Source organism: Toxorhynchites rutilus, chromosome 3, assembly GCF_029784135.1.
Source record: "Toxorhynchites rutilus septentrionalis strain SRP chromosome 3, ASM2978413v1, whole genome shotgun sequence".
Lineage (NCBI taxonomy): Eukaryota > Metazoa > Arthropoda > Insecta > Diptera > Culicidae > Toxorhynchites > Toxorhynchites rutilus.
Genome location: NC_073746.1, coordinates 251,729,536 through 251,751,576, shown reverse-complemented (window position 1 = coordinate 251,751,576; position 22,041 = coordinate 251,729,536). Strand labels below are relative to the sequence as shown.

The 22,041-nt window shown below is 39.3% G+C and overlaps 2 protein-coding genes across 3 annotated transcripts; one reads left to right on the top strand and one right to left on the bottom strand.

Moving 5' to 3' along the window:
* Positions 1 to 547: 547 nt before the first annotated feature.
* LOC129776165 (N-acetylglucosaminyl-phosphatidylinositol de-N-acetylase) lies at positions 548 to 2,416 on the bottom strand. Of its 2 annotated transcripts, XM_055781635.1 has the most exons (4): positions 2,307 to 2,392; positions 1,422 to 2,153; positions 1,272 to 1,365; positions 548 to 1,209 (listed from the first exon to the last, which is right to left on the bottom strand). In XM_055781635.1, the coding sequence occupies exons 2-4, from the start codon at positions 2,092 to 2,094 to the stop codon at positions 1,038 to 1,040; spliced, it is 939 nt and encodes a 312-aa protein (XP_055637610.1). In that variant the 5' UTR covers positions 2,095 to 2,153; positions 2,307 to 2,392; the 3' UTR covers positions 548 to 1,037. The 2 variants fall into 2 exon arrangements, with proteins under 2 accessions (XP_055637610.1, XP_055637609.1); XM_055781634.1 differs by having other exon boundaries at positions 1,422 to 2,416.
* A 6,710-nt stretch (positions 2,417 to 9,126) lies between these two features.
* Positions 9,127 to 19,757, top strand: LOC129776145 (phagocyte signaling-impaired protein). Its single transcript, XM_055781582.1, has 8 exons — positions 9,127 to 9,367; positions 9,781 to 10,498; positions 10,558 to 10,678; positions 10,735 to 11,007; positions 11,079 to 11,274; positions 14,871 to 16,012; positions 18,658 to 18,874; positions 18,943 to 19,757. The coding sequence occupies exons 1-8, from the start codon at positions 9,319 to 9,321 to the stop codon at positions 19,119 to 19,121; spliced, it is 2,895 nt and encodes a 964-aa protein (XP_055637557.1). The 5' UTR covers positions 9,127 to 9,318; the 3' UTR covers positions 19,122 to 19,757.
* The last annotated feature ends 2,284 nt before the right edge of the window (positions 19,758 to 22,041 follow it).

Here is a 22,041-nt window from a genome sequence, read left to right as displayed (position 1 = left end):
ATGAAAATATGTAAACTTTTCTAGAATATTACTTTGATAAAAGATCACACATTGTGTTGTAGGAATAAAATAATTGGATTGAACCTCATACAGGAACAAAAACGTAGGTATTGGCCAATGTTTTTGTTTGGCGCTTTTTTGATTTTCCGGGAAATGGAAGAACGGAAAAAAATAATTCTTGAAGATTGGGGTTTCTATAACGTCAATAATCAAAATTACACCAATGGCTCTCGTTAAAAAAATAATGTTTACAGCTTGGTCGTTAATGGGTTAACACTTTTGGAAATACGGATATTTATAATTTTCATAGCCGATGTCTCAAAAAAAGATTTGGCATCCTTTCTATAGTGCTTTGTGAAACATTTCAAACTCGTTTCAAAATATTTCATTACTGTCACTGACATTCGAGCAGAGTAACGAATCGAGCTGTTTTCCTCGATTTCTATAATTCCAGATTTTACTCGGTGTGATAGTGATAGTGATTGTATCGAATCCTCGATTCGATTTCTATAATAGGGCCCTTCGAATGTAACAGAAGACGATACTATTAAGTTCAACAGTTTAGTTGACGAACGTTTATTAAAGAATGCAATGCTCAAACAAATTGTGTCACGTCTATTTATGTACAAAAATAACTGCAAATAATGACTATGTCTTTTCCGTATAAAATAGTATTGCCTTACTACTGATGACTGATGAACCTGCGGACCGGCAAACTTCATTCACACATTTATTCCAGTGTTTCTGCACAACTTCCTCTTCAATTTTCGCAGTAAACATCTTTAGCATATCTAGATAAGTGTACTAAAATTATTTCCCTAGCGTTGTGTATTCTATCCTTAAGTCGATTCGCTACTATATCGAAGGACTAGCTATAAAGCATCTTGTTTTCTCTTTTTTGTTTGTCTTACAACAACGATAGTTGTATCCCTTCTCGCGCAATTTAAAATTCTTGCACGGATGAGCTTCTGCTAACAGTTCTCTCACCTACACTTTCTCGTTTAAATTTCTTCGGCTATTTGTTTCGTCTGTCTGAATTAAGAATCCAGTATCTCAAATTCAACGTCGGACTTGTTGATCTCACGGAGCGAGTTGATCACCATGTAGCGGGAAAACACGATGTACAACTTTCGAAACCAAACTAGTTGGGAACGGTGGAGACGCATAGCGTTCTGAACTGCAGCTCGCGATTTCCAGCTCAGTATGGACCTGTAATAACATTCATAAAAATTTGACGAACTGATAACGTTCAGCATTCTCTCAATTGTTACCAGTTAGTAGAAAGCAACAACGTAATTGGAAGATCCAATATCGAGGCATACTTCCGGCAGACATTAATCGATTCCAGTGTTAACACTTTACATTCTGAAACCCAAAAACAATTAGTGAACAGGTTCATTTTTCTATCTGTAGGGACTTACTGTTCGGCATCATTCCAGATAGACAAAGAGAAGCTGTCGCATAATAAATGGCACTATGGTTCGGATGTCCGCTGACGCCATCTTTATCAAATGTAATCAACAGGTCCGCATCCAGTGCCTCCAGATGTTTCAGGATCTGATTAGCGATCGTAACCGTTCTCCACTCGAGGGCGGGATCGTCTTGCAGGTGCGTTGCATTAAGCAGTGTTATATCGTCCGATTTGATTCCAAGCGACTCACACGCATCCCAAAGTTCCTGCCTACGGAGGTCGCCCTGGTGAGCGTAATTCCCCTCCGAAAGACACAGCAAAAAGATTCGGCAGTTTTGGCGGCGCAACTCCAGAATGGTGGGACCGAAAAACATCGATTCGTCATCGGGATGAGCAGTGACGAGAAGTGCTCTGTTGGCTGTTGGAGGGAGACGACTTTTTCGAAAAATCTTCAACCACTGACAGCAGCGATGGAAAAGCAGTTTGTACAAAACGAGACATAGAAGCGTATATATGAAAATGACGAGCACGATATGATCCAGTGTTTCTCGCAAATAAAGCACCAGTTGATCGGAAATGAACTGAATGTAAGTTATTGGCTCTTGGTTTCGTGTGTTCTGGTCAACTATCGGTTCTACTGTATTAGCTTCGGACTGCGTTAAAGACGTAGCTGTATCATTCATTTCCCGACTCCGCACATCACCGGTCGCTTCCGGTGGTGCAACAAATCAGCCTCCAGCAGCTGTCACCAAAGCAGGAAAAACAATGTAAACAAAAGGATCAAAACTTCTCACGATACTAAACGGAACCAAAGAAAATCTTGCTCCAAATCGAGGGCGACAACGGATATTGCCACATCGATTAGCGAATTTGCGAAAATAAATAGCACACGCACCAAATTGTTGGGACAAAAATAGATAACACACGCGGACCGATATCTCAAACCAAGTAAACGTCTTGTGTGTCTAGCGGTTCCGATATTTTTTCCATTTGTTTACACTTTTTTTCATTCGATGAATCGGTGATGTTGGTTTTGCTTGCGATGTTTTTAAAACATTTCGTGCCTGGAAAACCAAATTAAGGTTTACTGTTTCCAGGAAATAGTGAAATTTTTTAAATGTATACAGTCAATCGCAAAATTGAGTATACAACTCGTGCTGGTTAGTTATTATTGAGTTTTCGGGGTTGAAAAATAAATAATTAAAATCGTCTATAATGAATATATCATCGTAAAATCAATTCATTTACTCTCATGTAGTGATAAGAAAAAAATTAAAATGGTCACATTTCTACTTCATGTTTAAAATACAAACAAAAAATCTCCAACTAAGATGTTGCAAAATTGAGTGTGCAGTTCAAGTTTTCCTTAAAACGAAAATTGAAATCAGTTCAGAAATGTTAATAGATAACAAAAATCAAACCCCCAGTATTTGGTATGGCCTCCCTTTGGCATTCAGCACTTCCTGCAAGCACCAAGGCGAGGTTTCTGGTCACTGTAGACGAAAGTACCTCCCAGACCTCCGTAATCGTCGTTTTGAGTTCCGCTTCGTTCCCTGGATTTTGATGAATAGATGGTTCTTGATTTCCCGCCACAAATACTTAATAGTGTTCAAGTTCGGTGATTTCGGAGGTGTTTGGTGTTGATTGAGACATAATAGAGTAGGTATTACAGCACCACGAAATCAGTTTGCTTCGGGTCATTATTCTGTTGAAAGTAGTAATTACGAGGGAGACCGAATTTCTGAATGGGAGAATGCAGGTTACGTTTCAGGAAGATCAACTAAGCCATCTTGTCCATCGCCGAATCGATAAACAGCATGGTTCCAGTTCCATAAGCCGCCAATGTGTCATGCATTATTTGACTACCGCCGCCGTTTTTTACTGTGATAACCAAATACTGAATCTGAAGCACGCCATCTGTCCGTATAAAAGACCTTGTTCCAGAACTCCTTAGGTCTGTTTGTATATGCCTTAGAAAACTGTAGTCATTTTTTTCATATTCACCTTTGAGATGTAATACTTTCACGGCCAACACCACCTCTCAGATTGTTCCTGTATGCTGCTCTCCGGACAGTGTCTGTGCAGACCCAGCTACTTCCGTAGTCAATTTAGGAATGTTTCTTTTAGGGTTCTTTCGCAATGTTCGAACAATTACCCGTTCATCATCAGAAGATAGGATCCGTTTGCGTTCTCTACCGGGGAATTTTCCATGGTTCCTTCGTATTCCCATTTGTTTATGATTTTCTTTACTGTAGAGTAGGTTCTTCCGACAGCAGTTGCTATTTCCTGCAATGTCTTTCCACGACAATTCATACTTATTATTATTGTACGTGTAACAATATCTATTTCTTTCCTCTAACTTGCCATTCTGATAAAAAAGATTCAAACATCAATAAAAAACAAACATCAACACTTCCCAAACAACGGTTAAGTGTTGACACCAGCCTGAGGGCATCCGTATACTAGCACATAGGATTTGACAGCGTCAAACATGTCCGGGTCGCAAATGCAATTTGCGACCACTGTCACTCGCGAGAACTGCCAAACTCTCAAGCTGGTGTAAAACAAGGCACTTAACATACTACCAGGTGGGTCAAAACGTGAAGTGGTTTTCTGCAGCCATTTAAAAAATACACAAAAGTAAATTAAGACGATTGAGCACAATTTGTGGAATATACTGATACTTTATGAAATACTCATTGCTATATTCATTATATTCATTACGTTTTACGCTGCAAGCGTTTCATTTATTGTCTTTGCGTTGAAGGCACTATAATGATTTGCGCCATTTGGAAAACGAAATTAAGGACGAAATTAACACACTTCTAGAACAAAAAATAATGAATGAAAATTTACTTTTCTGTATTCAATATGTATTCTATGTAATAGAGTAATACGTTTCCTCGAAAATTGTGAAATAATATGAAACTGAAATTGTGTTTGATGCTGATTTTATATTTTATTATTATAATGGTTTACATTATAATATAATACTACATTTCAAGTGATCAACCTAGGGTTCTACGTTTTATATTATCATTCAGACCCTTGTGATCATCATGATCATTACATTTCACATAAATTTTTTTTCAAAAAACAATTCTTTTTTTAGTTAGCGAATGGGCGCACCTTGTTCCATAGATTTGCCTTGAGTTCGCCGAGTAATTTGATAGGTTTGGCAATGACAGCTAAATTTGTAGCACATCTTGACTCGCGGATCATATCCCCTTGCCCGGGGCTTGGTTGACACCAATCACTGATGAGAAAAAGTACGCAAATTCAAACTTACCTTACCTACGCAAAGAAACTTACCTAAGCTTGTTTTCCAACCCTTCTTGCTTGTTTTCCAACCCTTCACAATGAAGACAAATTTACGCGAATTTTTACGAACATTTTTCACTTGCGAAAGAGCGAAAAAAATAGAACCTCCCAAGCTTTTGCTGCGAAAAAATACGAATCCGCGTTGTTTTGACAGTAGCCTCTGCCCACATCAGAAAGTTAGAACAAGGCAATCAAGATAGGTGCAACTAGATTTAAAAAAAATCGCTCAACTTCACATCGATGGAACGATATAAGCAACATTCAAGCTTGCTACAGGATAATAAATAATTTTCCGAATTTTTATTTATACTCTACTGAAATTTCTAATATTGAATTGTATCGAGTTCGAGATATAATTGAATTTGTTTGTGATATTGAATTTGAGAGTGATATGAATTTGTTTCACCAATCTCGTACAACTTGTTTTCGTGTATCGTCCTTACAGATAGTTTGACAGATTCCCATGATTTCGTAGTTCAATGTGAATGACTTCAGCGAAAATATTTTGCAAGGACGAATTTCGCAAGTAATTTTTCACTTGCTCATTCTGAAGCAAGCTTTACAAGACTAATTTGTTCGGAGAAATTTAAGGTGTATACTAAATTTTGCGATGCCTAGAATAGAGATTTTTTTGAATTTTTAGGAATAAATAATTAGCAGAAAACTTTTATTGGAATTTTATTTTATTGCACGTACAGCTAGTTAAATGTGTGACTAATAGATATGCATAAAAAAAATCAATGTATTCAAAATATTTTATACCAAATAAAGGGAAAGTATCGTCAAGTAGCATTTGTACACTCAATACACTCAACTGTGCATTACGCTCGACGTGCACAAAATTTTGTATAGTGAGAAATCTCTTGCCCCAGGTTCTCAGTTGTTGAGTTTGATAGGAAGAATCCAGGGGTAGTCCCCTCACTGGTTGATGGTGATTGACACGTGGATTCCGCCGCGAAGAAGCGTTCGTCTTTCGTAGCCAAGAATTAATCCAGCCAATTATTGATACCCTGTTCTAAAGTGAAGCGTATTCCACTCAAAGCATTCTTCATCAATCGAAACAAATGGTGGTCGGAAGGGCAAGGTATGAGTTATAAGGTGGTAAACCAGAAATTCCCATCCGCTATTTTCCAAATAGATTTTCACTCAAACAGCAACATGAGGCCGAACGTTGTTATAATGGAATATTATCGACTCGTGTCTTGTCTCATAATCTGCACGTTTTTCGAAAATAGCTCGTTTCAAACGGATCAATTGTTGCTTGTAGAAGTCTCCATCCCACCAAATACAGAACATTACTTTGGCACCAGGGATATTCGGCTTCGGCGTTGATGTTCCTGGTGTGCCGGGGTTTACAGATGATATTTTGCGTTTTGGATTGTCGTAGTGAATCCATTTCCGTCTCCGGTAACAATTCGATGCAACAAGATTTCCTTTTGTGCGTTCTCTCGCTTTTAATTCGCATGGAACATAATTTTCTTGCTTTTTGATGTATCCTGCGGCTTTGAGTTGTTTAGAAATACCTTGTCGAGTTACCCACAACGGTTCTGCAAGCTCTGTTAGCGTTCGACACGAATATTGGTCGAGTAATGTCTCTAATTCTTCATCTTCAAACTTTTTTGGTTGACCCCAGATGCCGATACTTCACGATTCAACAAAAATGCTGTCGCTGTCGACTATTTATAACACTTTGAAGCATCTCGTGAAATGGACAACACAACAAATGATGCCTCAAATCCACTGTCCATAATTTTTTATTTGTAAAATTTTTTTTTCCAGCGAAATTCTTTTTCAAAAAAAAATTGCAGTTAGTGTGGCACTGGGGTTTAAACTGAACAAAAACGAATTCGCTATTAGAGGAAAGAAGCAACTCTAGTCTTCATAGTCTTAAGGGGTTGTCCACATACCACGTGGACAGAAAAAGCACGATTTTAGACACCCCCCTCCCCCTCCGTGGACATGCGTGGACATTCCTTATACCCCTCCCCCTGTTGTCCACGTGGACATTCCTCCGGTTTTGAGGAAAAAATCAAGAAATCGTATTTTTTTCGCTTAAATTTCATTTCAAGTTTGTTTCTATTTTCAATTCCATATTTTTATTGATAAAAATTACAGCCTTACCAATGGTAACGATTTGTCTTGAAATCTTCGATTTTTTTCAACATTGTCCGGGAGCTCTTTATTTTCTTCCGAACTCCATTTACGTTATTCCCATATCCATTTTAAAATATCGATTGTGAACTTATTCTCGAGAATTTTTATTAAAGCTGGCTGTTCGAGTTTTCAAAAAATCAGACAATGAAATCAAGCACTTTGTTTGAAAACAGAATTTTCTCGTCTAAACATTAATGACTTTCGCTTTCACAGGTTCGGTTCACAGGAACTTAGTAAAAACAGAACATTTGCAGTATCATCGTGATCGATGATTCCGTTGATCGACAACTCTTAATTGTTAAATCATGCTAAATATTGTCCTGAAAAATTCGTGCCGATTCTAAGGAAAAAACCAAAAGCATATTTATGTAGACATACATCTTTTCGATCATAGATGAACCATTTTTTCCTGAATATTTGAGCATCCTTCATGGAACTTGAGAATTCCATCCTCTCAGAACGTATGCTATGCAATAAGATGAAGTTCTTACAAGAATCTTAACAGTTAATAATCTGAAGATGCAATATCTGGTTTGTAAGGCGGGTGGAGTTTAAGAAGTGCCCTAGAAGCGTTCTGGATCGTTGATTTTAATACGTTCAGATGCTAGCAGTACTTGTTGGAATTCATCGAAACTAGTTGCTTGGTAGAAGCTCATGATATAGATTTTCTTCCAGTCCTATCAGACCCAGCCATAACTTTCTTCAAGCGAAAACCTGCTTCGAGGTTCCATTCACTTGCTAAGATTTTTTTAACTCAACATTCTTGTGAATGATTTGCCCTTTACAATTCGCTACAAATATGTATTTTCGTCGAGTTTATGAAACGAATCGCAGTATGAGATAAGTTCCTTCAAGTGTTTTTCGGTAAAATAAACCCTTATTCCGGAATCTGATCGAATTTGAAATTAGCACAATGTTGCGTTCTCTAAGAGAGAATTCTAGTCTAGAAATTTGAAAAAAATAATTTTTTTTCTTCATATTTCTCCAATTCAGACATTTAAGAATATACCATAGAAGAGACTTTTCGAACATTTCATTATTTACCAAGTTATAGCGATTTTAGTGATGCGATATCTTATCAAGTATCATAACAATTAACTTCAAACGCGTTTTTCTCGAAACATGTTTTTTCAAACTGGCTTACACGATATCTCAAGTTCTACTTATCCGATTTATGTTTATATGAACACAATCTGTATGCATCTCTCTATCGCATGAACCTAGAAAAAATGGTAATTTCGTAACTTTCCTTTTTTTTTAAATCAAGAAACTTGAAAAAAAATGTTTTAAACAGCATTTTTTTCTTCAAATTTTCGCCATTTTGTCAAGACACGTCTTTGACATGTCCGAGGTTTATGCGATAGTGGCATCTTTACTGATTCAGAATCTGTTCAATTTGTTTGTTTCAGATAACCAGAAGGGCTGGGATCTTGTACGCCATGGCACAACTTTTCAAAATCAAAAAATCGTGTAAATACAAAACAGATCTCATTCAATTTTGACTACTAACTTGAATGTTTTACTTTAAAAGATACTTAACGTGTCCACGTGGACATTATCAAAAACCCCTCCCCCCTCACCGTGGACAAGCGTGGACATTTTCGTAACCCCTACCCCCCCTAAAGTTGTCCACGTGGTATGTGGAGAGCCCCTAAGAGAAATAATTCATTTTCAAAATGAAAATTATATGCTTAAAATTTAATTCCTTATGCAAAATTAGTGTAATTTATGTGCGCGGCTAGATTGCAAAAATATATGTGTAGTATACATAAATCTGATATGAAATCTTTTTTTTGTGTACAAAGTTACATTCGAAAAATCACCTAAAATTTCTGACTCCGCACTGTGTGTGTCTAATTTTTGGTTGGGTGAATCAAGGCGCGTAGAAGTATATCCTAAGGTGGGCCAACTTGCTAAAACCACTCTTCAGCCATCTTGGAAGTCTACTGTGTTTTGTTTGTAAACAAAACACAATACGCTTGTGCAGGAGCTCGCTCGTGATCAGTCTGTCTCTTTCACGCTTCAAGGAAATAATTCCCCTTCTGCTTTCTTCCGTACTGTTTTCATATACCGCTCCCCTAACCAACTTAGTGACGAAACGGCCTCACCTAGTACCATAGACCCGTCTTGGGGTGAATTATCCTCTTGCCTCATCGACCAAAGTAATGGTATTACTCAAAGTTACTCATCTGTTCCCGTTTCTGGGCATCCTCGCATGTCAGATCTTTTCTGACTTTCCAGACTGATTTGTGTTCCTGCGGTGGTCGTCCGAAAGTGTATGAGAAAAACGGAATTGTAAACTAAATTGTTTCGAATTTAGTGAATAATCCAGCTCTAGAAAATAGCCACACTGAGTGCTGCTAGTAAATACTCGCTCTGCCTGAAACTGCAGCCCGCCGTGGAAGAAATTACATTGGTTACCGGCCCGAATTATGCAAAACGTGGAGCTCGTAGTAGAACGCAGGCTTCGGCCTATTTTCGGTTAGTGAAATTAGTATCGCTATAATTATTTTGGTCCTTAATGGTACATTCACGACAAAACTATGGGCAATTAATGAAAACACGCGTGATTTTTTTTTTCAAAAGCTTACTGAGTGTTCATGTAAAGGATTTGTCTACCAGTATCCAATCGTATTGCAAACTCACCGATTATGGTTGAAAGGGGTGAACAGCGAGGTTATTGTTTATCTCGATCACTCAGACGTTTAACATTATTTTTTGCAATGAGGGATGATCCAGTTGTCAAAGAGAGCGCCGCTAAATTTCACAAACATTGCGAATTTGATGTAATAAAAACGGTCTATTTCTTAATTAGGTTTCAACAATGTATCATGGACCAAAATAAACTATCGCACTTGTAATGGTACTCATGTTTTTTTTATGTTTACTTCTAGAGTCGATAGAGATCGGTAATTACAAAAAGGCTCTGCAGGATGTCGAAAAAGTGTTAAAGAAAAACCCCTCTATCCAGTGTGGACGCGCGTTGAAGGCCTTGGCTTTCATCCGTCTAGGACGGGATGAGGAGAGCGCTGGAATTATTCGAACTTTAGAACAGGAAAATCCGACGGACTCGACTACGCTGCATGTACTGACAATGTGCTATAAGGAATCCGAACAGCTGGACAAAATTTGTCAGCTATTTGCTAGTGCCTCAAAACAACACCCTGGTAATGAGGAGCTGCTGTCACAGCTTTTTGTCGCTCATATGCGAGTGAATGACTTCAAGGCCCAGCAAACGGTTGCTCTGCAGCTGTACAAACTCAAACCCCGCAATCCGTTCTACTTCTGGGCTGTAATGAGTGTAGTTTTACAAGCGCTACGCGGTCCAGACTCAAACGATCAACAAAAGTCGAGTATTTTACTGGCCCTGGCCCAACGCATGGTCGATAAGCTGATTGCAGAGAACAAGCTTGAAGCGTCCCAGGAAGTGCAGTTATACCTACAGATACTACAACATCAGCGAAAATTTCAGGAAATGTTAGATTTTCTAGATGGAACAGTATGTCATAAGTTATACCCCGGTGTGCCACATTTGACGAAAATCGAACTACTAAAAAAACTTAACAAATGGGCCGATCTCAATAAACTGATGAAAGAACTGCTTGTGGATGAGTAAGAACTAATTTAATATTTAACGCCCATAGCTTTAATTGTATGCCTTTGAATCGTAGTCCGGACCGTTGGGATTATTACCAGGAGTATATACAATCTACGTTTGAGCTCATCAAAAATCAAGAGAAACCACCCGAAACTGATTATACGGTTGATATGTGTCACGAGTTCATTTGCGGGGTATGTTTCCCAAAATCTTTCTTGTCGATCCGTGTTATTTCATCACCATTTTATAGATTATGGAATCCCAGTCCCGGAAACATCGTGGTCCGTACCTTGCCCGATTAGAACTACATCGTTTGATGGTGCAAAGCCAATATGATAAAGAGCAACTTTTTGGTGATATGTCTGACTTGCTTTTGGATTACTTCCGTATGTTTGGTCATAAAACGTGTTGTGCGAACGATCTGAAACTGTTTCTAGAGTACATTGAACCGGCCGAACGACCCGGTTTTGCCGCCAAATTGATGCAGGAATGTCGCATCAATCCTGTGACTCTACCTAGCAATGTAAGAGTTAGACAACCCTTCGAAGTGCTTAACAATAGTAATAGCAAGTAACCATCTGTTATTTGTTTCAGAAAGAACACATGCAAAGACACATTTGTTCGCTCCAGATAGCACGGTTTTGCGGGGCACATGCTACCCTTACGGAAGAGCATCTGTCGGCTCTCTACACTGCCCTCAGTTTGCATTACGAGCGTGGATACAACAGCTTTGGCCAAGGACTACTGCCGACCGATATGGGTCCATCCGATCCGTACGCGCTGCTAGCAGGTAAGGAATGTTTGAATTCGGTTACAACTGGTAGTAAAAGTACATTTATTGTACCCTGGATGGTTTTCATTACGCTTTGCAAAGGTGATCAGGGGTAGTGGTTATATCCGTGGTTCAAAGAGGCGTCATCAAGAATTCTGACAAAGAGAAGATTCTACGAGGTGAACCTCCGAAATCCGCAAAGCTTGGCAATTTGGTAGTTCCTGGGCCGAGAGGTACCAACTCAGCCGCTACCGCAAGAGGGTTAGGAACTTCGATCAGGCTTTGTGAAAAAGACGGGATTCCGACTCTCCCAAACGAACAAACGAACGTTCGTCAGTTACTGCAGAGAAGTCAACAAAGACTTCATCACACTATGTGGGGTAGTTCTGAAATTAACTGTCGAGGTGATTTTTTTTGAATAGATATTGGCAATATAGGCAATGGATTAATGTTTACAAACACTATCAGACAAGAAGTCCTGGACCTAGCACTGTACAGTCCGGTAATTTTTGAATACACAACTTGCACGTTTCGGAAGAGGCGTCTTTGTATGATCACAGACACATAACACAAAATTCTCAATACAAGAATAAGGTCTACTCAACAGCTTGAATCAACTTCAAAAGAATTAAACGATACGATAGTCTCGTCTGTAACAGTAATTGTCTACTAAAGAGAGTATCTTCTACAAGAAACGTTCCTTGGTGGAACAAGACGCTCAAGCGGCTTCGGAAAACAGCACGGAAACTGTTCAACAGAGCTAAATTTACTTCTAATTGGTCTCAATATAGGAAAGCCTCAAACGATTATAGCAGGGTAATAGCTAGATAAATAACTGTGTGATCTAGGGAACTCTAAATTCTCTAGATGCTTGCTATTGAAGCAAGACTTTTAGCTCGTCCTCTCTGGAGCCACCAGAGAAACTAATTCCATGGATTTATTTTCACTGTTTGAGGTCTCTTATGGGCTAAGCCCGAAGGAAAAATATCCCGTGATCGTAAATACGTTCCAGTATCAGACGGCTCCAGATTGGTCCGTCCGAGTGAAACTTACGATCACTTTTCGGTTTGGGATATCTTTCGATTTATACCTTTCCTTATAGAGCGTGGCGCCTAGTTGCCAACGCTCGGAATGGTTTCCTTGATAAATTTCGGATTACTGAATATGGCCCAACTTGAACTCAACGCTTTATTTTAGATTTTAACGAATTGAATTGTTTATAATTTGAACTTATGAATTGAACTGAACTTATGGGCAAGAATCTTAAGTTTATATACCCGAAATTCTTACCCAGCCTAAATTTGTGAAGGAGAGAAAAGATCTGCCTCCCCTACTCAGACAACCGAGACCGTGTCGGTTTGCCTGCCTAATTCTATCCGCTTATCTGTGCGGTTTCTATTCCTTTCTGCCGGCGTGGGAATTTCCTATTCCTGTTTCTTATCTTATATGCCTCATTATTTCTTCCCTAATTTCGTGCGTCATAAATTATGCGCCGCTTATCGCTTAACACGCTCGACGCCCCGTCACCCAGATATGGGTGGCACATTCATCGTTCAAATTAAATAAGATTTTTAAATGGAATTTGATAGAGTAGGTACCTAAGTGTAACTACAGGATATGTAGAAAAATAATTAAATGATAACCATATTATTATAATGTTTATACTATACTTTTTATTGATTCATAGTTCGGACCAAACCATCTAGTGTTTGACTGAGAGGAACAGGAGCTGGTTTTCAGAAGTTCGAGACTGAATCGAGCATCGAGATTTGTCACTGCTCAACAAAAGGGTCACTTTCTTAGGAATTTAAAAAATACGTTCTCAAATTGAAAGAATAGGGGGAAGTAGTCCTAATCCGACCGATGGTCTTGAACCGACCTCCTCTTGGATTTCGGAAATGGCGCCACCTACCGAACTTCTAGCAGTGTCAAATGAAAGGTGTCATAAAACTGAGGATTTTAACGTATGATGACCATTTTCTTGCTCCTTTTATTCCAACGTTTTGGTGACATACCGTGTTTTCAATGCTTAAAAAAGGGAAAGATAGATTTTTAACCAGTACTGATTTTGAGTTAAATGTTCTTTCAGACGATGAAACATTACAATACTAAACTATTTCGATTGTTTATGGTCTGCTTTTCAAGACAAGTTATATAGATTGAATTTACCTGATGCTTGAAGTAAACAGCATACCGTTAATTGAAAAAGTTACGGTGGTCCTGAACCAGCCCTCTGTGTTTGCTTCGTAGTTATTTAACACGTTCCCTCATGTGTTTAACATCAACGGAACGCATTTGCAATCTTCCCCTATATATTTGACTGAATTTAAAGTTCATGCCCGTATGATTTTGGATGCTGTCTGTCGTTCCACTGATGGGTCCTGTTTCAGATCAACTCATCTGCGCTGTATTCACATTGAGATGCCTAATCTTGTATGTGGGTGTGTGTGCGGGACAGAATAACAGATATAATCGGGAATGGTCAGATTGAGCCATATTTGGTTTCCATCGGGACTAAACAACTTTGTATAAATTCCAACAGTGACTACTCCTTGTTTCAAGGCAGCGGTTCCTGTCGTTCGACTACTTGTAAAGAGTACCGGGATGTTCTCACGTGACGAGGAAAATCATTCGGCTGAATATCCTACAAATTCCACTTTCTCAATTTGGGAATTTTCGGGCTTAATATATTCGGCTTTAACGAGATATCCATCGATTGCTAGGTTGCTCCACAGATCATCTAACGATTTCGCTGCATACTCAAAATGTTTCGCTTCCAGTTTCGGATCCTCTGGTCCTCCATCCACATTATTTATGATTACTGGCTTAATAAATCTTCGATATCGAATAATTTCGAATTCAGGGAGCTCGCTACTTTTTTTTTTAAATCGAGCCCATAAATTTTAAGAACAGTGCCTTCCTGAATAAACTGCAGCGTACATTGGATCACTGTATCCAACTGGTTCAGAATGACCAAAGTGCTCTAGCTTCTTTCTGCGCCAGTGATAACCGATGGAATCAGCTTATGTTTAGCAGCCAAGAAAAATAATGATCTGGAAGATTAACGCGATATTCGAGATGCATTAATCAGTGCCTACCTATTGACCGCGGTTTAGCCCATTACAACACGTGCTGTATCATCTTGACTCAGGAAACACACCACATTCGGTCCCAGAATCGAAGCTAACTGCTTAAGCATATAGGGGAGCTGAATTTATTTAGGAATAAAAATTGAATTTTGTTACCTAACTTTTGTAATTCCGAATGCGAAACCTCGGAACATTTGTTCTGCAATCGCGGAGACGCAGACTTCAACACCTTGATAAGGGTATTCTAGAGCCCGAGGAGGTTTAGTTTGTGTCACCGATCAGGACTATAAATTTCATCAGACAGATTGTTCCTGATTGGCATCTATCTCGATATAGCATTCAGTCTAATTTTTAATCAATAAGTTGTATATAGGCTAGTGATACTATGTAGTAATACTATGGTTGTATCATCAACAAAAGAAGATATTTGGCTATGAGTGCTCGAACCGCCTAGCTAACGCAAGGCGCATTGTCAATAATTAATGGATAAAAACATTGATTACGTTTTTTTTCTTTCCGTTACAGTCAATATTATGTATGATCGCTCCTGGAAACTGCAACGTTCGGAGCCCCTGGTGGAGGCCCTCTGCCTACTCACGCACTTACTGTCCAACAGTATAAACAACTTCCACGCCAAGCTGCTCTGCATGCAGTTGTACCACAGGTTGGGTCTCGTCGAAGCGGCCCACCGAGCGTACGAATCACTTGACATCAAACACATCCAACTCGACTCGCTCGGCTATCTGCACTGTGGCCAACTGTGCAATGGTGGCTTTCCGGGATTGGCCAAGCAGGTGTACGATCAGACGCTACACTTCTTCATCCACCAGAACAGCGTGGAGTTCCTAAAGACTTCCTACAACTTTGGCTCGTTCTCCAAACTGATTGAATTCCTTGACTTCAGGGATCGGTTATCGAACAGTTTGCACTTTACGCTTATTTCCGTGGAAGCACTACTGCTGGAGATGGTTTGCTTCAGCGGAACACTGGCACAGAATCTTGCTGCCTATCGGTTGATGCGGGTGAAACCACACGAGGATCGGATTAAATGGAGCGAGTTAAGTGACAATCGCGATATGACGATATTTGTCCACTGGGATCCGGTTGTAGACTACTCGAAAGTGCTTCCTCCCGATGATGCTGAAACCACACTGAATAACAAGGTTGTATTGGAGCCTAAAACGGTTGAACAGCAACGGGAAGAAGATCGGAAGGATAGTTACGATCAGGAAACGCAACTGCTTCAGCTACGTTCCGGAATGTTAAGGCTGGTTTCCTCACTTCTGGAATTGCACACGAAGGGAACGGAAGAGGACTTCAACACTGCAGTAGATCTGCGCCAACACTGGGAGGAACTGTTTAGAACAATACGAACGAAGGGTTCGAAACCCACGAGTGGTAAATTTCTAGTCAATTGTCTGCCGTCACGATTGCATTTAGTGTTACGAATACCATACGAAAGCGTGTTCCTGGATGTGGCAAATTTCCTGCTGCTATTGTGGAAGGGCGAGAAGCATGATGAGATACGAACAAGTGCCGATAGTTGCCTAAAATGTATAAACGATTTGTTTGCGCTGATCAGCAGTACAATTAGCGAATACAATAAATCGCCCGATATGCTTTGGAATCGGAAACAGGTTCATGATGATGTCAACGCTTGTATCGAGGTAGGTCTGCTACCATTCACTGCTGCTGCTATTAACACGATATTTAAACGAGCTGAAAAATTTTTTTTTTTGTTAAAAGCCATTGGTATAACTTTGATCACTGACGAAACCGGAAAATGGTTTCCTGAAGCCCTACGAAAATTTTTATTTCTCATTTAGTGCTGAAAACATGGAAATTGAAACAAGGAGCGAAGAATCAAAGCTAACTTGAACCACGTTGGTTTGCTTAACCTAATCTGTCATATCAGAACTGTTATTGGCGTGCAAGGTTCGTGCAAGAAACTAGATTGTGAAAACGAAACAATTTTTTGAATAATCATAGCTTGCCGAAAAAAAATACCGGTTTTGCGATTCTCGCGAACATCGAAGTGGGCGAATAATGGGTCTGATCACGAACGTCACTTCACGGTGAAAACAAAACGAAGTGCATATAACCTTGCATACAAATCATTCCGTTTTCACCGTGAAGTGACGTTTGTGATCAGGTCCAATATTTCCTCAACGACTTTTCTCTGTGAGTGAAAACCATCCGGGTGCTATGATTGATGCTAGGATCGTTAACAAAATCTCAAGCAGATCTGTTTTTTTTTCATCTGCCCGAATGATATGATAAATTAATGGTTTACTTCACCATTTTATGAACAACAGGCAAACCAGGCAAACGCATAGAAAAAATCGTGCAATCGTGTTCGGTACACAATTTGAAAAAAACTTTTTTTGTGCGGTAGATAGAGACCGCATAGTTTCCCCCAAGAAAATAACTCAAATTCACGCCGTTCACCGTTAGATTTCCTTTTGTTTCCCTGCTTTGCGATTGCGCGTGGCTGTGTTGTTTTTAGTTGTGGCATAGTGGTCACCCTAAGGAATATGCCCAATCCCAGCGTCCGCTTCAATTCCCGTTTCTCGAAGAATATTATAGTTCAACTCATGGTTGTTCAAAATAGCAAACGGATTTTACTATGAAAATTCGAAATAGTACAGTTTTCATCATTAGATAAAAAGGTGAAAAATCGAACATTCCACTGATTTCCCGGTTAGCTTGAAACAAAGGATACGTGCCTTAAGCAATGACCGAGCTTTAGCGAGCGTCGGACGGCATAAGTTTGCCTGGTGCATTACGTTTGCTCAGTTATTTATTTATTTTTTTAATACAATACCTTTTTCTGAGTGGTTGTTTCTGTTACAGTCGTCTCCTGAGGCGATTTAATCCGGGAACCATAATGGTATACAAAGTTTTGAAGGAAATGCAATTTCTTATGCATTGAAATAAGTTAAAACATCGTTTTAGATAAATCAAAGCCGTTATTCTTTTTCTTTTTTATCTTCGCTTATTTTTCCTCGGCCTATTTCCGCCACTTTAGTGCCAATCACCGACATCAGGGAGGCGACTCCACCTGTTCCTACCTATCAGACTCAACAACTCATGAGCCGGGCCAACTTCTTTTAGTTCCCCTCCGAAGGAAGACGTAACCAGAGATTTTTCGCCTCCGAAAATCCCAACGGTGCCAGCTGGGATTGAACCCAGGCCGATCGGATTGTGAGGCTATTACGCTAACCATACAACCACTGGCGCCGTCTGAAAGCCGTTATTCTTAAGATAAAAGATTTTTACAGGATCCAGTTTTCTTCCAGTTTTTCTGAAAAATATCATTGGCAACCCTGACTAGAAGCGTAAGAATGAAAGAAACAAAAAAATCACTTTCATCAAACCAAATGTTTCTCTGTTTCTCTCTGAAAACAAACCATAAGCGGGTTGAATGAAGGTGCGGTTATTCAATCGAATGGAAGGGATACAGCGAGAAGAGACCTGTATGAATGGAACATTGCCCATTCGTTAAATCAGTTCATGAGCCCATGATATTCGTGTGAATAGAAGAGTTGTAAAGCATGACTGGTTATTAACAGTTTTTCCTCAAAATAGGCCTCAGTTCCGATAATCACTTCATCATCGGTCTTAAATTTCTTGCCAGCGAGCATTCTCTTCAGGTCTGCGAACAGAAAATACACGCTGGGGGGTAGATCTGGTGAATAAGGTGGAAGCGGGAGCAATTCGAAGTCCAATTCATGCAATCACACACGAAATTCGGATTTTTCCATTTTTTTCACAATAACAAAAGTTGATTCACTCTCAATGCTGTAACTCACGAACCAATCGACCGATTGCTGTCAAATTTATATTTTTGCAAGAGGCGCCATCTAGACGTCAACCCTATGAACTTTTCAGCCGAACTGTTATTGTGCGTTTGATTTCAAACTAACGATTTGGTTAAATTTGACGAGATTCATCTTCAAAGCTAAAAGTTCACAGCGGTTTTTGGAAACGAAGCATGGAAAAAACATCGTTCGTACCCTACTTTGGATCATTTGTCAAGCTGCTCCAACAGTGTATTGTCCTAGTTGGACTATATGAGGTTATTCTTCTACTAACATATTCCTTTTTCTCTTGAAGAATATCTTTCCTTGAAAATAGCCTAGAACTAGACATCATTTATCGGAGATTCTATTCAGGAAACCGCTGCCCAAAATACACATGACGAAATACTAAATGTATTTGTGTATTTGATTGTTAATTTCGTACTTAGTAAAAACTTATTCGTTTATGATTCTTTGTATGCTATCGATGATATATTTTTGCTTTTTTCCAGATTGCATCCCTATTACTATTCGTATTAACCATTTGCTATGACAAATACTCGCAAGCACCCGCCCCGCAACCAACACGGAAGGTGAAAAAGAAAGACTCGGAGCAGAACAATCACGAGCATGCATTAGTAGTGATGTCCGAGAAGAATCGTCACCAGCTGATAGCGGATATTTTACGGGCGCTTAAACACAATTTTGGTGAATGCGATGCTGTATTGGGTAAGTAGTTGTGTAAATCAATGTTCACTTACGACGGCTACTCACCACTAATATTGTCATCATTGCAGCTTCTTGGGAAATGCCGCTGTTGTCGGATTCGCTGGCCACAGCCCTCGATCAGATGTCACTCGAAGCCAAAAGCGAATTTGTGGTGCGAGTTAAGCTGATGGACAGTCATTCTGGGGAGATCAAAGAACTGAGAAAGTTACTGAAAGACAAATTGAAGTTGTTCCCCAAAGCAATTTAATAACCGAGACAGTTAAAAAACGAACGGAACCTAACGGAAAATTATGAGAGCGAAAGGATTGTTTTTTTATGTAAGGTTGTTAAAGCTGCCGGGAATGTTCTATGAAATTTATCCTTTGAAGCCTAATAAGTCAATGACTGGTAGAGTTTAAGTGAACTCGAAGTAATGTTTCATACTATTCAGATATGAACACTGTAGTCCCCACCCTTTGTTCATCACACTTTTACATACTCAAAAGATATAGTCCCTACAACGATGGTAGAATAAGCAAAAATAAATGCACGCGATTCTCCTTTAGACTATTTATTTTCTGAAGTTTCTATTGTTGCGCAAATTAGGATAAACAAAATTTTTCGTATGCTAGGTGTCATTACAGTGCCACGACACATGAGTGAGCAAGCAGCAATCAAAACTCCTTTAAAACGCTTGAAGAATGATAAAGGCACATAGAAGAAAAAGGCGGCTGAACCCATTTTTAAAGCATAGAGTGACATGTGTGCGTTCAACATTTGGATGTATTTTGTATGGTGAGTAACGCGGAGAACCATCCGACTAACACACAACTTATCATTACTATTAACGATATTTAATTAAGTTGAACTATTTCTAAGAGATGCAAACCATTGGACCGATGGAGTAAATACATTGAAAAAAAGCATTATTCATTCACTTTATGATGACGATCTTTTTGAAACTTTTGTGTTGGAAAAAATAGGTGGGTTATAACTGCAATGTTTACGTTGGACTACCGTTGGCTTAGTAATCATTTGTTTGTATTGATTACATGAAACAATTTTCGAATTCAAATGACTTTTACTACTTTACTACTGTTATACTTTGTGTGTGAAGAGTTTGAACCAATCCCATATTGGGTCTATTAACCCTTTAACGGGTACTGGCAACTATATTGCCACCAACGATTCTATTGTTTTCTCTTCTTTAACATTAAATTATCTCTTCCAACATTATGTGGTAACTTGTTCTGATGTCTAGCAACATGCCTGATTTTTTTGAGCACGGAAAAATAAAAAACTATTCATTTTGAAGTAAGGTCATTGAAACAGTCATTTTGTTGAAATTTTCAATGCATATAAATTGTTTAGGACCTGCTGAGTCTGATCATGAATTTTATTAGCTCTTTCGTTGAAACAAACAGCAAAAAAAACGAATATAAAAAAAACATTTTTACCATCCAGTGTTTTGCGCTAGACGGGCAGGTGGCAACTATATTGCTACCCACATTTTACGCTAGCCGGGCAGGTGGCAACTAGATTGCAACTATATTGTCACCAACATTTTAGGGTGGGTTTAGACTAGTGATATTCGTGTGAAGAAATATGATGAGATTTATAGAAATAGCATCAACCGCGAACTTATAAAATGAATATATTCCAGCGTTGACACATGCCTAAAGTGACCAGACGTCCCGCGTTACGCGGGACTGTCCCGCATTTCAACAAAATTTCCCGCGTAAGATTGCGTCCCGCGAAACGTCCCGCATTTGGCAAAAGAAGCGAAAATGTCCCGCGATATCAATATATTTCAATATTACGATTTGATCACGTTGATTGTTGACCTCAAAAAAAAAAACTTTTATTTGGCAGACTGTTCAAGAGCACTTCCAATGATTTCATCGCACCAACAGTGTACTTGTCTTGTTTAGAGACAGCAACAAAATTGGAAAATGGTTTTTATAAAAGTCTCCTATTGATCCACAGTGACCAACGTGAGTCAGACGAAAAGTTCATCTTTGGTCCTCTAGCTCGGTCAGGGCTTATCGTGTTGAATAAGCCGGAAGAACTAGTGTATACTGGACAGGAAGAGGCAAGATTGTTTGATGAAGTATCGTAAATGAAGCACTGGGCGGCCTGACGGAAGTTGGCCGGAATCTCAGCCATGGCCGATGAAAAAATGAATGTCCGCGTGTTCTTTTACCTTTTCGTGGGTGGTCAGCTGTCTCTCCATTTTGGCCTTCGCCCAAAAGTTTTCTATCGGGCGACGATATTTATCTCCAACCGATCCATCCTCCAGTGATATTTTGGCAGGATGGGCTGATCCCAGATTCGGCATAAAGACCACATCACCTTCGCAATTTCCGGCAAGCACTTCGTACTGTATATCTCCCCGTTCACCATGTGACTCGAAAGAAGACCGACTTGGATATCCCTTCTCATCTATCAGAGAAGGACCTTCTTCAAGAACTTAATGTGAATGATATATTCGACGTCATTGCTTACCTGGGGAACGTAAAGTACGCGGTCCCCTGCCATTCGTTGAATTCTAGTATCAAGTACGTCTAGTCTTTCATTATGATCAAGAAAAGAAGTTTTTACTTCTTTCGCCGGAAAAGTCTGACCTTTCCACATAAAAATGACCATTTTGGTCAGATTCTCCTTCACCGTTTGGCCAGTTGCTTCGATCTCCCGGCTTAAAGAGCGGCAGGGAGAGGATGTTGTAAATACCAGATCGGTTATATCTGGCGGACACAAAGTGCCTCAGGATGTTCAACTCCTTCGCTGTAGAGTGGAGCTCAAGATGCTTGACAGTGCAAGGCTGCGAATCAACAGCCTTGAATCATTTTTGTTATAGGCCTCATAAACGTAAGATTAAAGGAAAATTTGTTCCATTAAATTATCTTTTGTAGTTTTTTTAATAGCCATCCGAAATTAGTTCATTTTTCAATGCATACGTTAGCACTAAAATCGATGAAAAATGGATTGGAATTTTCGAGCTTTCCATTCGGTAATTTGAAGAAAATCATAGAATTCGAATCGTGCTTGCCAAGCTTAAACGGTCTGACTGAACGAGTGATTTTCAGGCGTAAACAAAATCTAAACTACCGAAAAATCACAACTGAGTTCCGATACTTAGAAAGAATTAATACAGATCAGGTTTAATTGCAAGGACACATGTTAAGAGT